This window comes from Phalaenopsis equestris, unplaced genomic scaffold, assembly GCF_001263595.1.
Source record: "Phalaenopsis equestris unplaced genomic scaffold, ASM126359v1 Scaffold207276, whole genome shotgun sequence".
In the NCBI taxonomy this organism is placed as follows: domain Eukaryota; kingdom Viridiplantae; phylum Streptophyta; class Magnoliopsida; order Asparagales; family Orchidaceae; genus Phalaenopsis; species Phalaenopsis equestris.
In genome coordinates this window covers 10,141-27,779 of record NW_018226618.1, presented here as the reverse complement: position 1 = coordinate 27,779, position 17,639 = coordinate 10,141, and the positions used below count along the sequence as shown (strand labels likewise).

The window sequence follows — 17,639 nt, the reverse complement described above, 5'->3', positions numbered from 1 at the left end:
ATTGATTGAAGGGGAGAATGAAAAATTAAGAATAATCACAAGGTCAATTTCTCCACCTCCATGTTAAATGTAGAATCTAAAGCATGACATTACTTTATTTCTGTAAAATTACTTCCAACTAATCACCTTAGCGAAGTAACCAAAAAGAGAGCTCTATTGAATTTTTGCATACAACAAATGAAGACTGTTAATATTAGGATAAGATTTTGGAATATAGGAATTCTCAATGGTAAATTAATGAAATTAGTTGATATTATAATTCATAGAAAAATTAATATCTTATGTATTCAAGAAACTAACTCGGTTGGAGAAAAGACTAAGAAGATTGATAACTTAGGTTTTAAACTTTGGTATTCTGGTAAGAGTCGCATTAGAAATGGTGGTGTAATTATATATGAGTTTGAAACATAATGTTGTAAAAATTAATAGAGTCGCAGATAGAATTATAGCCCTGAAGATTATCATTGATACTAAGATTTTTAATATTATAAGTGCTTATTTATTGATACTAAGATTTTTAATATTATAAGTGCTTATGCTCCTCAAATAGGTTTAGATATCGGGTCTAAAGATAAATTTTGGAATGACTTAGAAGACAATACAATTGATACCTTTTGAAGAAAAAATTTTTTTTGGAGGAAATTTAAATGGACTGTCCGTAGAGTGGTAGAAGATTTTAGAAATATTCATGGTGGCTACGGTTTTGGAGTGACTAATTTGGAGTGACTAATGACACGAAGGTAGAGCTATTTTAGATTTTGATTTAGCATATAATTTTATTATTACTAATATTTTATTCAAGAAAAGAGATGAGTATCTTCTTACTTATAAGAATGAATCTAATAAAACACAAATTGCTTATTTTATTATTAGAAGAAGAGATCGTCGAGATTGTAAACATTTTAAGGTCATTCCAAGTGAGGATTTAAGTACTCAACATCATTTATTAGTTCTAGATTTGAAGATGAAGAGTTGTAAAATAAGAATACTATGACTCATCATCGTAGAATTAGATGAGGGAACTTAAAAGACAAATAAAATTGTTTTTATGAGTAAAATTCAAGATTTTAAAATTTGGGATGTTCATGATGAAGCAAATGATATGTGGGATAAAGTAACAAATACTATTAAACAAGTAATAAAAGATGTACTTGGAGAATCAAAAGAAAAAGTTTATTTAGATAAAAATAGTTGGTGGTGAAATAATAATGTGCAAGAAAAGATAAAATATAAGAGGTTATGTTATAAAAATTAGTTTGAATGTAAAAGCTTAGAGAACTGACAAACATATCAAACGGCCCGCAGGGAGTCTAAAAAAATAATATGCGACGCTAAAAATTCTGTTTTTAATTATCTTTATAATTTATTAGATTCTAAGGAGAGTGAAAAATATATGTATAAATATGTATAAACTAGCCAAACAAAGAGAAAAGAAAAGTAAAGATTTAACTCAAGTAAAGTGTATTAAATATGATAATCAAAATGTGTTTTTCTTAGAAAAAGATATTCAACATAGGTGGGTGAGTTATTTTGATAAACTTTTTAATGATGTTTCTGAAAATACGACCGACCGTAGTGATCTTAATATGATTAATAATAATAAAACATTTCATTTTTACCGTCGCATTAGTAAAAAAGAAGTTGAGGATGCTTTAAAGAAAACTTTAAAGAAAATATAAAGGGTGGAAAGTCTGTAGGATCTGATGATATCCCAATTGAAGTATGAAAATGTTTAAGAGGTTTGAGAATTTCTTGGCTTACTAAACTCTTTAATGTTATTTTAAAAACTAAAAAGATGCCTGAGGATGGGGGAAGAGTATTTTGGTTTCAATTTTTAAGAATAAAGGGAATGCACAAGAGTGCGCAAATTATAGAAGAATTAAGTTGATGTGTTATACTTTAAAATTATGAGAGAGCGTAATTAAACATAGGTTAAGACGTATTACAAAGATTTCTCATAATCAATTTGGATTTATGCCGAGCAGGTCTACTATGGAAACTATACTTATTGAGAAGTTTGATGGAGAAGTACAGAGATAATAAGAAGAATCTACATTTGTTTTTTATTGATTTAGAAAAAAATCTTAAGATAATGTTCCAAGAGAAGTCCTTCGGAGAGTTTTTGAGAAAAAAGATGTTCATATGACTTATATTCAAGTCATTAAAGATATGTATACTAGAGTTGTTACTTGTATTCGAACTGAAGGAGGATTGACCAAATACTTTTTTATTTCTATTGGATTACATCAAGGATCGACTTTAAGCCAATATCCTTTTACTTTAGCTATGGATGGTCTTACTGGACACTTACAGGAGGATGCACCTTGGTGTATGCTTTTTGCTGATGATATCCTTCTCGTGAATAGGACGAGAGAAAAAGCCCAGGAAAAACTTAAATTATGGAGGTACACATTGGAGTCTAAAAGTCTTCATTTGAGTAGAACTAAAACTGAATACATGGAATGTAATTTTAGTAGTAGTAGCTCTAGTGCAGAAGTGTAATTTTGGGTGATCAAATTATTAAAAGATGTGAACGATTTAGATATCTCGGGTCTGTTGTTCAAAACGGTGGTGATATAGATGAGGATGTTAATAGTAGAATTCAAGTTGGTTGGTTGAAGTGGAGGAATGCTTCGGGTCTTTTGTGTGATAAAAAAGTACCGCTTAGACTGAAAGCAAAATTTTATAAGAAGGTGGTGAGACCTGCAATACTTTATGGATCTAAATGTTGGCCCTTAAAAGAGAAGCATAATACTAAGTTAAGTGTTGTCGAGATGAGAATGATTAGGTGGATGAGTGACTTTACACTTAGAGACAAAATGCGAAATGAATATATCCGTGATAGGGTTGGTGTAGCTCTTGTGACGAACAAAATTAGAGAAAGTCGCCTTAGATGGTTTGGTCACATTAAGCGTCGACCATCTGATGATCCGATTAGGAGAGTAGTTTTAGATTCAACTTATGTTAAGAAAGGCAGAGGTAGACCTAGGAAGATTTGGGCTTATTGTATAAAAAAATGATTTTAATTTATTAGAACTAAATGAAAATACGACACTAAGTAGGATGCAATGGAGAAAAATGATTCATGTAGTCGACCCCATGTAGTGGGATTAAGGCTTTGTTGTTGTTGTTGTTGTTGTTGTTGCAAATAATACATAATTAAATTGATAGATTGTATGTTATGAAATGAAGATTGTGCAACTCGAGTTTGTTGAAACTAAGTCCCCCTTTTGTGGTCACAAAGACATTCATCTTTCAATCTTTCTTGTTGTATGTTAATAATCTTTGAAGGAAAATGATTTAAATGATATAGCTCTGCTATATGCTTAATTTGTAGTTTGTGGTTACTTATGTTTCAATTTAAAATTTTAGCATTATAATTTTTCATTGGTTTAAAGGTCATCTTTTGTTTTAGTTTCTTTGCAGAAAAGCTATCATAATTTAATTAGGCTCATTATTATTTGCAAAAGTACCATGGAATTATAATTTATATTAAGTTGCCAAAATAGTGCCCTATCTGTTTACATAGGGTCATTTTAGTCCCAGAATTTATAAAAATGCTAAATTACTCCCCAAACTCTTTTGATGAGAGCTAAAGTAGTCCTTATTGGTGATGACTACTCTTAACACATATTAAAAGAGTCTGGGGACTTAATTAAAACTATTATAAACTTTGGGAATAAAATGGCCTCCTTCAAAAAGTCGTGGGATTATTTTGACACTTTTCTCAATTTATCTTTTTCCATTTTTTTAAATCATTCTAACCTGTAGGGTTGTCAAAAAAACTCGTTGTTCGCGAATAACTTGTGTTTGACTTGTCAATTAGCTCATGTTCGGCTTATTTTTACTTTAAATAAAGAATATATATATATATATATATATAATATTATTTATATAATAATATATTATATATATTTATATCTAAGTTTAAATTATAACAATTTGTGATCATTACGTGGTTCTGCTCCTATTGCATAGAGTTGGTGCTGGTTCGAATCCAACACCTTACACTATTTTTTTAATTAATTTTAACGAGTCAATTTCAAGCCGAACTTGAGCCAAACACAAATAATAATATTTAAATTCAACCGGACACGAACAATAATATTTAAATTCAGTTGAACACGAACACACTGTTCACGCGCCAATTTCGAACAAGCTGAACACAAGCCAAGCATGAGCTCGGCTCATTTAGTGCCTTACTAACCTCACTAGTCATCCACCTATATCTAGCTATATTGCATCTAGATAGATATAGGAACACATATATGATATGACACGAACAACATATACATCGGTTATTGAAAAAATAGGCTACAATCATGTATTGAATATGACATTAACGCACGCACAGAGACATATATGCATACATATATATATATGTGTGTGTAAGTATGATATAGTAGTTGCACTAATTAAATAAAAATAAAATTCATAAATTCCGTTTCATATAATAACAAATTTTCTAAATAAATTTCTCATCGATTTTTTACTCAATTTATTACACGTGTCTGCGTGCTCTTTATTTATTTATATATTTTAACTAGGTTTGTTGATGACATACTTTAACAAAGGCCTGACATTGATCAGATACTGCATGCTTTGATGGTATAAATTGTCAGTGGATCATAGATGTTAGTCATGATATGATTTGTTTAAATAGCTATTACAGCATTTTTATTGAAAAAGGCTATTTTCAGGTTTTTCTTTTCTTTAATGCCTCAAGATCTACCTTTTTAAGTGTCTCTTTTCTCCTTTTTATAGGCGGACCTTAACCAAGCCATTTCAATGGTTTCATATTATGCTTCATCCTCTGAGCCTGCACAGATTCGTGGCAAAACTGTCTATATTCAATACTCAAATAGGCAGGAGATTGTAAACAACAAGGGTTCTGGTGATATTGCTGGGAATGTCTTACTGGTTACAATTGAGGGTGTTGAAGCGGGTGATGTCAGCATAGATGTGATTCATCTGGTGAGTTTTGCGCATTATATGTGTTTCTATTAAGTCTTGCATACTTGCTTTAGAGTGAGAATATGGAATCAGCCTTTCAATTTTGATTTATTTGCTTGTTTAGTTGAAGTTTATTCACTTTTAACAGCGTATTCGGTTTCTTGATCTTCTGTTATTTGTTTATTTATTTTTTTGAAATGTCGCTTTGATCATCAGATCCATTCAAGAAGAAATTCCAGTCAGCCCTCGGCTTGCTTTTTCTTTTGACTATACCATTTTGAACTATTTGAATAATTGTGCACGCTTTATCTATGGAAAAAATTTACCTTATGCACGGTTTTTGAATATGTGTTGTATAACCATGTCAAAATTAAAATCTCTCTTTTATGGGCTGTTGTTTTTATGTGTAACGTTATGCTTATATTAATATACTTCTGACAAATTTATGTATTTCCTACCTCACAGTTGACACAAATATATGCAAAATGTGTATATTGTAATTTTATTCTTTCATATTTTGTAAGAATCATTAGATATACTTTATTTTTCACCATGGTTTTTCTGTGTTGGGTTTATTGAGGCCCACACATTCTATTCAATTTTTAAGTATGATGCTCCCATGTTTTTACTTCAAAAAATCATAGCTGTTGTGGCATTAGCCCTTGGGCGCTAGGGCCAGTGAGATGCTACCTAAGTGTGTTGTGCCATTCCCAGGAGATTCACATAGAAAAATGAGTGGTAGTTGTCGGTCAACTTTTTGATTTGATTTTAAAAATAATGAAAATAATTTTGAAATTTAATTTAGTATAATAAGAGGTATATATTTTGTTGTTTTGAAAGTAGCGTGTTTTAATTTTTTTGAAAAATAAGACCAAATGGTTCTCATTCGTCCAATAGTTTGCATAATCGTGTCCGATACTGCAAATACTACACCCTCCCGAAAGATAAGTGCATACCTCGGCGATAAACCTAATTTTGCAAACTAAGAGATTTGTGACATCCGTTTGGGCTTCGAACCTTTTATGTGTGACCTACAAGTTTTCCTATCTAATACAGAGATTAAATATTGTTTATTTTACCTGGGTACCAAGTTCCTTATAGATTCAAGCCTTTATATTTAATTACATCCCAAATGACTGGGGTCACTTGAGAAAACTCTCGATAATGATCAGAGGTACTAGTCTTCAAGAATTCGATGTTTAAGTTTTCACGGTAGGACATGAAAAAACAAGTGGGAGTGACTCAAATAGGAACAATTATTTTCAGGAGTCCAAAAGAAGGAAAATGTAGGGGATGTCACAGATCTTGAGAAGATACTTTAGTGACTCTCCAAACTATTCTAATGTGTGGCTGATATGACTGTCAAAACAGTTGTTGGCGAACAGCTCGTGTTCGGTTTGTTAAGAAGCTCGTGTTTGGCTCATTCGCTAAGTTAACGAGCTGAACACGAACAAATATTTGTTCGTTCATGTTCGGCTCGTTTTGGCTCGAAATACTACTAATCAATTGTATATATATATGTGTGTGTGTGTGTGTGTGTGTGTGTGATGAATAATATTTTTAAAAAAATTAATTGACTACAAGGCTACAAAGATTTATAATCAATTAAAAGTATTAATTAAGAAAATTGAATAAAAATTATTAAATTAGATTCAAATGTTGTTTTAAATCTTGCCCCAATCCTTAACATTTTATGACTACGTGATTTGGGTTGTCAAAACGATTCTTTGCTCGTGAACGGCCGGTTTCCGGCTCCGCCAAGAAACAACTCGAACATGAACACACTTTTTGAGCTCGAAAGCTCGAAATATAAACAAGGCTCGAAATATAAACAAGCCAAACACAAGCTGAGCCTGGGCTCGCTCGTGTTCGGCTCATTTGCACCCCTAGTGACTGTGTTTTGTAGATGATGTTATTTAGATGTTTAATTTTGTCTATTTTATTATTTGAAACTTACATTTGCATAATATTCAATTATGCACATAGCCCGCAAAGAGATGAGGTTTTACGTCGTAACGATGCCGTCGTAACGAGCGACATCCTCAGAACCTAAAGCGAATTAGGACTTACGCTGCACAATATAAAACCAAAAAAAAGTATGAGGATTTACGTCGCGTTGGGCGAGCTACCTCGAAATTCTATTGGTTGTTAATTAGACTAAAGAGAGTTTAACTGGTGTTGACTTGTGTTGTTGTTGTAGAGTGACGACCACCTCCACTTGTAGTCCGCTTCAAACTTCTTGCCGTGTTGCCCATAAAGTTGCTCCAAACTCCTCGTCGAAGTAGCAGTCCTAAAGTCTAAGTTTCAAAAGATTTTACCAGGTGTGCTCTAAAGTTTTGGTTTTGTTGTCATTATGAGTGGTTAAAGTTCATTAGAGCAACACTGGTTAGGATCCCACGGTTCCCTTATTTCGATACCACTATTTTTTTTTGAATTTATTTAGTTTAAACGAGTTGTTAAGCTCATTCAGATTGGGGAGATCTCGTTAACAACCGTGGGTTACCTCTAAACTCCTCGTCGAAGTAGCAGTCCTAAAGTCTAAGTTTCAAAAGATTTTACCAGGTGTGCTCTAAAGTTTTGGTTTTGTTGTCATTATGAGTGGTTAAAGTTCATTAGAGCAACACTGGTTAGGATCCCACGGTTCCCTTATTTCGATACCACTATTTTTTTTTGAATTTATTTAGTTTAAACGAGTTGTTAAGCTCATTCAGATTGGGGAGATCTCGTTAACAACCGTGGGTTACCTCTTCCGAAGGACTCCCGTAAATTCAAAAGTACGTGTTATGTTTTTGTTTTTGTTTTTAATGTTTAATTTTGAAAAATGGTTTTGCTTTGAAAACATTGTTGAATTTTTTAGAAATAGTTTTTTTTTGAGAGATCTCACCGGTGCGAAGTTCGATGACGTCTCTTTCTTCTGTTCCAGGAGTAGCTTTACAATCATTTAATGCTTCAACCACGTCCGAATTTACCTCGCAAAGGCACATCGAGAAGTTGGTATGAGAATTTCGTTCAACGAAAGATTATGCATAATGTACAGATGTACATAATGAAAAGTATGTCAATAGTCAAGTGTATTGAATATGTATGCTAATGCATTCACATATTTGACATTCAAGCTCAAATTCACTTTCCACATGAGACTTAACTTCAATAATCTTATAGAAACAACACCAAAATCAGCCCACCAACCGGCACCTACTGTGGCTCTAAAACAGTGCACAAAATCAGTCCAAACCGACACTTAAAGTGTTTCCAAAACAGTGCACAAAATCAGCCCAAACTGACACCTAAAGTGTCTCCAAAACAGTGCGCAAAATCAGCCCAAACCGGCACCTAAAGTGTCTCCAAAACAGTGCACAAAATCGGCCCAAATGACACCTAAAGTGACTCCAAAACAGTGCGCAAAATCAGCCCAAAATAGTCCCCAAAACATCATTTAATTACCCTCCAAACAGCATTAAAACAACAAGTAAAATCTCCCAAAATCAGCATTTAAATGGGGCACAAAGCCTCTCAAAAACAGTAAATGAATCAGCACCCAGATGACAATATATAAAACCTCCGAAACCAGCAATCTATAGTGTCCAAACGGTGAAAAAGTCGAGGCAAAACAGTAAGAATGACAAGCTAGAAAGACATCCCAATTCTTCTTCAACACAACAATAATACCGATCCACTGACCAAAAAAAAATTAAATGAAGATTTGCATGCATAGCACACAAAAACTTACATACATTTACAAATCTAATATTCAAACTTTAATTTTGACATACGTATCACCTTGCCTTTTCATAGAAAAGAGGTATTTTAATTGTAAAAGATATGTAATCGTATTATCTTATTGCAACAAAAAAATTTGAGTATAGTGCATATTTATGTGAAAGTTTTAGGTGTTAGATATGTAAATGCAAATGAATTGAGTGGGCATGTACGCAAATCTTCTTATATGGACTGTATTGTACAAATAAAATGAGCAAGTATGGGAATAAAACAAGATTCCGTTACCCATTTACTACAATTGCTGAGGTTCTGTGCTCCAAGCGTTTCAACAGCTCGAAGAAGTCGTGTTCCTTGCTCTTCTACTTTTGCTACCTCCAATTCGGGCGAGACAGGTGAGAGAGAGGGTAGGTCGAGCGATCCTGGTAGAGAGAAAGAGCGGACTCCAGCGAGAGGGATGCGTTCGCTCGAGAGAGACGATGAGCCAAGCGGAATTGTTCGCGAAGAAGCGAGGGGAGGCGAGCAATGGGTGCTTCGATCGAAAGAGGGGAGGCGAGTCTTTCGGTGGAGTGAGGACGTGAGCCCAGAGCGAGCCGAGAGAGGAGGTGGCGAAGCAAGCGAGTGGGGGTTTGGGTGTCAAGCGGGAGAGGCGAGCCGGGAGGGAGGAGGGAGTCGAGGAAGAGAGGAGGTGGGGTCTGTGGCTTCGGTGCGGGAGATCGGGAGTCAAGCGGGGGACTCTAGTGCAGAAGGAAGGAGTCGAGCGAGAGGAGGAAGAGGCGAGGTGCAGAGACAGGATCGAGCAGGCGTCCTTCGATGCTGAGGGAGGAGAGACGAGCGCGAGTAGAAGAAAGGGGCGGATCAGGCGTCAGTTTCTGGGTGAGCAGGATCTGCCGAGAGAGGGGGGAGGCTAAGCAGTTGAGTACGGGATTTCAGTGCAGGGCCTCTATCGAGAGGAAGAGAGGAGGCGAGCGGTGCTTCGACGTAGAGAGGGAGGTTTCTTTGGCTTCGATCGAGTGAGGAAGAAGCAGACGAGATGGGGATCGAGGGGTGAATTCTCAAAGGCAGAAGGAGTTGAATGTCGGGAGGAGCCGAATGCCAGGAAGGTGAAGCCCGTTGAATTGTATAGCCGAGGTGAACGTTACGCGAGACTAGGCAGGGAATTAAACAAATTCCATTCATGGAGTTGGGTTCAAATGGAAAATCTTAACTCTCAATTAAGATGAAATTAAATGACCAATTTTAAATTCAAAAATTCAAAATTCAAAACCGTTTAACCCTTGTTCAGCCCGATTCCAGCCCGAGTCGAACCCGAGTTGAACCTGGGTTGAGCCCGGGCTCGCGCCCTGCTAATTAAAAAAATGTGCATCAATTTTTGTGTTAATTGCTCGCGCACAGAATCATAGCATTATGGGTGTTCTTTCTAGCTAAAGTCGACGTTTCGTCATCCGAGGTTGTCCGGGCGAGTTCGCCGACAGTCGGGTCAAAAATGTGTCAAATTGTGGTGTCCGCGAGTGCTTGATTCACGAAGGGTTTACTTAAGGCCGTCTGATCCTATTAGAACTCATTTTCGGGTCCTCTAAATGTTAGTCCTTAGCCCTTGCAACTAAGAATCGAATGTTTGGGACTACTCATGCGAGGTCTGCACAAAAAACGAGTCAAGAAGTGGCTCGAAGTTCTATGGGAGGTGGGCTCCATTGCTAATTCGCTATGATGGTCAATAAGAACTCTTAAGGCTAGATTTTGGGTTATGGGAGTAGGAAACTAATACCTCACTGAAAATGAGGTCAACAATAGTAATACTGTAATATTTGTTGGCACTTAATACGAGAAATATTTGTATTAGACTTTTTTTTTTATAATTAGGCAATACATGGTCCTTGTGACAACCCGAAATCTTACTTATCAAGGTATTGTCCGCTTTGGCCTAGTGGCCTCACTGTTTTTTCCCCATTGGTATAACTTCCCAGGAAGTCACCCTTTCTAGGAGTGTTCCCATGCGAGCATGTTTAACTTTGAAGTTTGTAATGAAATTCCACCGTTACACCAAAAATCGTCTCAATGTTTAAGAGTTCAACTTCAATCTACTTAAGGGATTTCACAATCTCTCCCACTTTGTCCGATCTTGGGTTCAAAAGGTGGTTCTCATGGCCCAACAATTTGTTCTATATGACACTCGATTTTCATCTTCTAGCTGGTGGGATGCTCTGATACCATTTGTGACAACCCGAATTCTTTGCTTTTGTCTAATGGTCTCATGGCTTTGCCCAATTGTTATAATTTCCCAATAGGTCACCCATTTTAGGAGTGCTCTCTTGCGAGCACCTTGGAATTTCTAATGAAATTCTACTTTTACACCAAAAGATGCCGCGATGTTTAAGAGTTCGGCTTCAATCTACATGAATGGTTTCACAGTCCTTAAGCCATTAGGTGACACCTACATTGTATTTCTTTTTTTTGCCTTTTGTCTCCCCTTTAACTTATTGGACTGTTCATTTTTTTCCAGTTGTTTGATTTGTATGCTATATATTGTGATTAATTATTTATACGGTACTTAATTCTAAAATGGTAAAAACTCTGAGTGATGCTTTCAAACCCCTTTAGTCAACACAGAGCTTTGACGTGCTTCATGAATTTGTAATTACTTACTGTTCATAGTATTATAAAGTTGTTAGTAGGATACTAATAAACTATGTCAAAATTTGGGTCAAAATTTGGCAATTCTAATCTAAATTTGATGACATATTATGCAGAGAGAATATCATATGTGATTGATTTTATATATGATGTAGATTTTAGGAAGACATCAGTTTGAGCTTCCTTAGTGTGGATAGAATATTTGAATGTTGTAAAATTGGTTAGAAAAATAATTGAAAGCAACTGTATATTTCACGGATCATAACAACTAATAACAATGTCAAGGTTCAGTAAAAATAGTTTGCTTTTTTTGAAAAGGGTTTTGATTTAATTGTAATTCTTACAGAAGGAAATTTCATGGTTTGGAGAATTATCTTAAAGGAAGATTTACATACATACCACTCAATTCTTTTGTATTTACATATATAACACCTACACTTTTATTTTTACATATATGCTACCTTCCTGTGTATGAAAATGTGTATTTATCTTTTTAAAAGTTAAATTAATGGTATTCTTGATGTGATATGAAAAATTTGGGTGGTATAATTGTAAAAAACAAAGTTTAGGTGTTAGATATGTGAATACATGGGAAATGAGTGGTATGTATGCAAATTTCCCTATATTAAATATAGAAGGAACAAGAACATTGAAGAGAATTTTTATTTGACTACGTGAGAAAATGTTACTAACTTGATATTGGGATGTAGTATTGTGCTTATTGCTTTTGGTTTGACTAAGTGGAAGCTTTTGATATTTTGAAGCGAGGTGGGATATAATCTTTAAAGTTCAAACCTTAGCTCAAGACATTAAACTACAAGCAGATAACCTGATGAATTCTACCTTTATAATTTCCATAGTAAAGAGAAGTGCTACAAAGAGATGTTTTCGTAAGCAATGGGTTTCTATAGTTTTATTTAAATTATTTTTCTTATTGGTTTGACTCATATATGTTTTATAAAGCATTGTCATCATCATTAATCTCATCCCTACCATTGGTATTTTCTTTGCCGTTGGAGCTATACATCTTTTAATAATGTTTAAAATGTCGTTTAGGTTTTTTCAGCATTTGGATTTGTGCACAAGATTGCTACGTTCGAGAAGGCTGCTGGTTTTCAGGTCATTTATAAGTAGCTGTTCTCAAATGCATTAATAGATTCGTTTTGGCATTGAGACTCAAAAACTTCTATTTTGTAGGCCTTGATCCTGTTTACCGATGCAGAGACTGCCTCAGCTGCTAGAAATGCATTAGATGGAAGGAGTATTCCAAGGTTCTATTTGACTTTCTTAGATTATTTGGGCTATGGAATTTAATCTTGTACAAACTTACTGACCCTAGTTCTTGATTGCCAGATACTTGCTCCCAGAACATGTTACTTGTTGCCACTTGCGCATCTCATATTCTGCACACACAGATTTAAATATAAAATTCCAGTCACATCGCAGCAGGTATACATACATTTTGAGAATATTAAGTGGTTGGATATTTATTTGTAATCTAATTCAATTTTGATCTCTGCTTTCATCTTTTTTTTGGTTAAGCAACGTACCATCTAATGTTCTGGCTGATTTATTTTTCCTTTTTTAATAGGTAGTAGTGAAAGTCGGCTGCCAAAATTCAGATGTCTTTTACCCCTATCTGTAATTTTCCTCGTCACCTGGTTATGAATATAGTCTGAAATTCTGTTTATCAATCTTTATACCGAGGACAACATTGATAGATCCAAAGTATAACTGATTTTTCTGTTTTAAGAACATGGTATTGGATTGATTTTAGGTTTGCGTCTAATGTCTTAGTTTTGCCTTTTCTTTTTTATCTTGAAAAATGTTTTGGTAAGATGCTTGATTTAGTTTTTAGGTGCATGAGATGTTAGTGGACCTTTCTGTTATTTGGTTAGAGAAGGATAGAGGCTTTTCTTGGAATTGATCCTATTCTTTCTGTTATTTTTCATTCGTTAAAAACTGTTCAATACCATGTTCTAGCCTGAATGATTGTTTGATATATTGGCATGTGCGGAGCAGTAAGAGTTGGAGGGTGATCAATGGTTGTGAAGGGAGATTTGATGGATACCATGCAGTTTTTTTATCTGCTCCAACTACGATGTAGGAGGGAATAGAATTAACAAACTTACATTATTATATTTCATTGAAGACTTGAAATTGACATGTGCAGTGCAGAAGATATTGATGAAATAGGTTTATCGAACTTTTAAGAAGTAGCTTTAAACATTTCCTGTTAGGCATAGGAATTGTCTCTCTTATCCGTGCAAGTTATATACAAATGCTTATGTGATATTCTTCTTTGAGAAGTTTCAACCATAATTAAGACACTTCAATCTTCAATGGTGCTATTGCATTGATTAGAGAAATGTTTTTTTTTTTCTTAAAGCTTTAAGTTTACTTTTTTTGGAATTTTTGTGTCATATATTTCAAGCTTAAATGAGAAAATTTTTGGCTTGATAATGATACAAGAAATTCTAAAAATTAACTTCTGATTTCATAAACATAAGTTTTGTTGGTAGTAAGAAAGTTCATTCATGCAACATTCTACAATCTAACCTGAATGTGTAGAAAAATATGAAGGGAGTGCTATGAAGCAGCTCACAAGTGATTAAGCCACATATTAATTGATTTTGGAGAAATTAGAAGGTTTGTCTACAATGTTGTTGTTAAATGGCGTTTCATAACCCAATTATGCTGATAAAATGGGCATGATCTAAAATTAAGGTTGCATTCTCTCCATAAAATTTGTGGACCTTGAATGGGAAGATAACGGGCAAGGTATAAAATTAAGGTTGCGTTCTCTCCATAAAACTTGTGGACCTTGAATGGGAAGATAATTGAATAAAAGATACAATGATTAGAAGAATAATCAATATAACTTTTTTGAAGAGACTAAATAGAAAATGAGAGAAATTTAGGGATAGTGGGGAAGGCTGTGAGATATATTGAGAAAGTTAATTATAAAACAAGGTTGGCAAATGAGTTGTGTGGAATATGAAAATATCATGGACATTTAAATGTAAAAGGGTAGACCAAATATTACTTGGATAGAGTTTGTCAAAAGAAGTGTTTAAAATAGTTTTAAAAACTCATACTACACTAGGTTGGACTAATGTTAGATGCAGTATGTATTTACAGAATATTATGGACGTGTTAATGTAAATTCTATAAAAGTACAATTATGTCAGCAATACTATATGAATGAGTATTTGATAACTAATAAATCACTGATAGACAAAGTTGAGCAAGTCTAATGATTTGGGGTAAAGCTAGAAATGATATATTAAAAAATGATTATATTAATAATATAGTGGCAGTAATATCTATTACATATGAAGTAGTGAAAAATATGCGTAGCTGTTTTTAGATTTACAATAAAGTTTAGAAGTTGCATTATTAAGATGAATAAATAAAGCTAAAGAGGTAGACCAAATAAAACTTATATAGAGTTTTTGCAGACAAGATTTGCATAAAATAGGTTTAAAAACTCACACAGCACTAAGTTGGATAAGTGTTGATTGTCTCTAACATTTAAATGTAAACTCTAGAAAATTGTAATTAAAACATTTTTCCGACTAATATGAGTATTTGGTAAAAAAAATATTGATAGAGATCTTGAACAAGGCAAAACAACAATGTTATAATGGATGTATAAGAAAGTTAGAAATCAATCATATAAAATTGATTGTATTAGAGGGATGATGGAAGCAACATCTATTGAATATAAGCAGTGGAAAGTAGACTTCTGTGATTTGACATGTGCTACAAAGATTAAAATAGCCCCACAATAAGGCATAAGGACGAATAGAAAATAAGTTCGACATAAAATAGGAGTAATGACGAATGAAAAGTGAGGGTATTTTATGAGCCCAAGCAGTTTGGATAAATTTAATGATGACGATGAAGATATTCATTGTCCATCAAATTGGTTGACGATACATTTCTTTTCTTACATGATATTAAGTTTGTAGTTACTAAAACTCTTATTCTTTCATGGATATTTGGTTTTTGGGGTGCTCAATCTTTTGTTCTTCAGCATCTATGCAAGATTGGGAGCATTTATTAATGCACAGATAGTGAAAATAGAACTTATCCTGCTAAAGTTAGCTAAAAAACTGAAATTTTTTCTCATAGTTTTGACGGCCTTTTGATCTCTAAAATTTATATTTTATTGTACTTTCCAGATTGCATTTGTTATGTTACGAGTCAGCTTTATTTTGTTTAGTTCACTTCCAAAGTTTGAGTGCCTAACTCCTATGTCATGAGCTTATAACTTCATATATTTGATTCGCTGAACAGAGATTACACTAATCCTTATCTGCCTGTTAACCCTTCGGCAATAGAGAGTGCTTTACAGGTTTGCTTCTTATGGTGATCTTTGTTTTCTTTTTCACTAAATATGTCCAATTTTAAATATGTGTTTTGTATGCAGCCTGCATTAGGTCCTGATGGTAAGACAAAGGAGCCTGAGAGCAATGTACTTCTTGCTTCCATCGAAAATATGCAATATGATGTTACTGTTGATGTGCTTCATACTGTGAGTCGTTTGCTTTTGCGATATCGATAATAATAGGTTACATTCTTTAATTTGTAACAACATTTCTCATATAGAAAAGAAATCCAGGTCTTCTCGGCCTTCGGTACGGTCCAAAAAATTGCAATATTTGAGAAGAATGGTGGCATGCAGGCTTTAATCCAGTATCCGGGTAGGCTGGAATAATTTACATTGCTTGTGATTACATTAAACTGTAAATAATAACGCTTGACGGTTTATCTTGTTTTTCTGGTTGTTTATTTATATTAGGCACTTACCATGATCTTTGTTGTTGCCTAGTCTTATATTTTATTTGCACATTCTATAATTGATACGGCTTTCATTGATGCTTATTAGTTTCTGATTGTTATATATCATTGGTCCTGTTGATGGGGATGTGTATGTTGGTTCATTCTCATTATATGCAATGCAATCTAATAGTGTTTTATTTTACTTTTATATCCAGGCTTCTGAGAAAATAATGGGATTTTGTTATGTTATTGCAGATGTGACAACTGCAACAGTTTCTAAAGAAGCATTAGAAGGGCACTGCATCTATGATGGTGGCTACTGTAAGCTTCATCTGTCATATTCTCGTCATACCGATCTCATTGTAAAGGTATAAATATATTTGTGTTGTTTGAAAATATTGATGAATAATAACATAACAAACATTAAGGTCGATTGATAATGAAGAACTTTGTTATATCGAAATAGGGTCATTTGGATAGGCCTCAATCATTAGCATATGATTTTTTCGTGCTTATTAATCCTTTATATTTAGTTCTTCCTAATATATGCACATTTCTTTTTTCAGGCGCACTCTGATAAAAGTAGGGATTATACAATTCCTGTTTCAGGCGTTCTTTCATCACCACAACCTCCTGCTGTGCCTGCTGCTGTCGCCAGTTGGCAAAGTGCTCCTCAAGCTCCATCAATGTATGGCGCTCCAGCAACTTCTGCCAGGCAAATTCCAACATGGGATCCTAATATGATGGGGGTTCGACCTGATTTCTCTACAGTAGCTCGCACATACACCGAACAAACTTATGCCCCGTCATCTCTATCTCCATACCCTACATCTGGGCGGCACCCTGCCACTACTGAATTGCGTCAACCTTCTCAATTTCCCCCACACAGTGCTCAACCGGGCAGTTGGCCTTCAGCTCGACCACCTTTGCATTAGTAATGTCTTCTGTATCCTCTACCGGTTGCTGTTATCAGACAACCTTTTGAGCTGATTTTGATGCCACAGTTGCTCTTCATATTTTTAGTGTCTTCATTATCTCACCAAGTGTGGTGTTTTCAGTTTTTAGCGTTGTTTCCTGTTTATTTTTATGTTGTTTGATGACAAACTATGTTTGCTCTTTGCGGAATATGAGACTAATTTTCGTTCTTTTTCTCTGTTTGTTTGACCTCCCATCTGACAGATGTTATATGTTTGCGCACAGGGAACATCATCTACCTACCTAACCCCTGTTGGATTCATTTTTACTGTTGGCATGATTAGGCGTTAGGTGGATGACATGAATAGTGATTAGGACAAGCACGAACCATTCATTGTTGAACTAAAAATTCACGTGTATTGTCCCTCAAGGCATCTTGACAATATGATGGTAGTTCGGGACTATAGCGTCTAAATTTGCTCGAGGTTTATTTTGAACATAGTCTCTAATTAATGTCAAATATTGTGCCCTAAAACTCATTAAACTTTTGTTTAACCTTGTTGAGGCAATTTGACAACTTTGCTGCAACGGGAGTTTATTTAAACCTTAATATTAGGACTAAAGTGCATGGA

At 34.5% G+C, this 17,639-nt stretch overlaps 1 protein-coding gene across 2 annotated transcripts in view; it reads left to right on the top strand.

The window, feature by feature from the left end:
* The window catches only part of LOC110036476 (polypyrimidine tract-binding protein homolog 1-like), a 38,125-nt gene extending 20,887 nt beyond the window's left edge, over positions 1-17,238 (top strand). The window contains exons 2-10 of one of the 2 annotated variants that reach the window (XM_020740928.1): positions 4,765-4,974; positions 12,361-12,423; positions 12,502-12,575; positions 12,658-12,753; positions 15,607-15,664; positions 15,740-15,844; positions 15,932-16,013; positions 16,348-16,460; positions 16,659-17,238. In XM_020740928.1, the coding sequence (XP_020596587.1) occupies positions 4,765-4,974; positions 12,361-12,423; positions 12,502-12,575; positions 12,658-12,753; positions 15,607-15,664; positions 15,740-15,844; positions 15,932-16,013; positions 16,348-16,460; positions 16,659-17,027 (1,170 nt within the window). In that variant the 3' untranslated portion in view covers positions 17,028-17,238. The remainder of the gene's footprint in view (positions 1-4,764; positions 4,975-12,360; positions 12,424-12,501; positions 12,576-12,657; positions 12,754-15,606; positions 15,665-15,739; positions 15,845-15,931; positions 16,014-16,347; positions 16,461-16,658) is intronic. The other variant, XM_020740929.1, reaches the window with a different exon arrangement.
* The last annotated feature ends 401 nt before the right edge of the window (positions 17,239-17,639 follow it).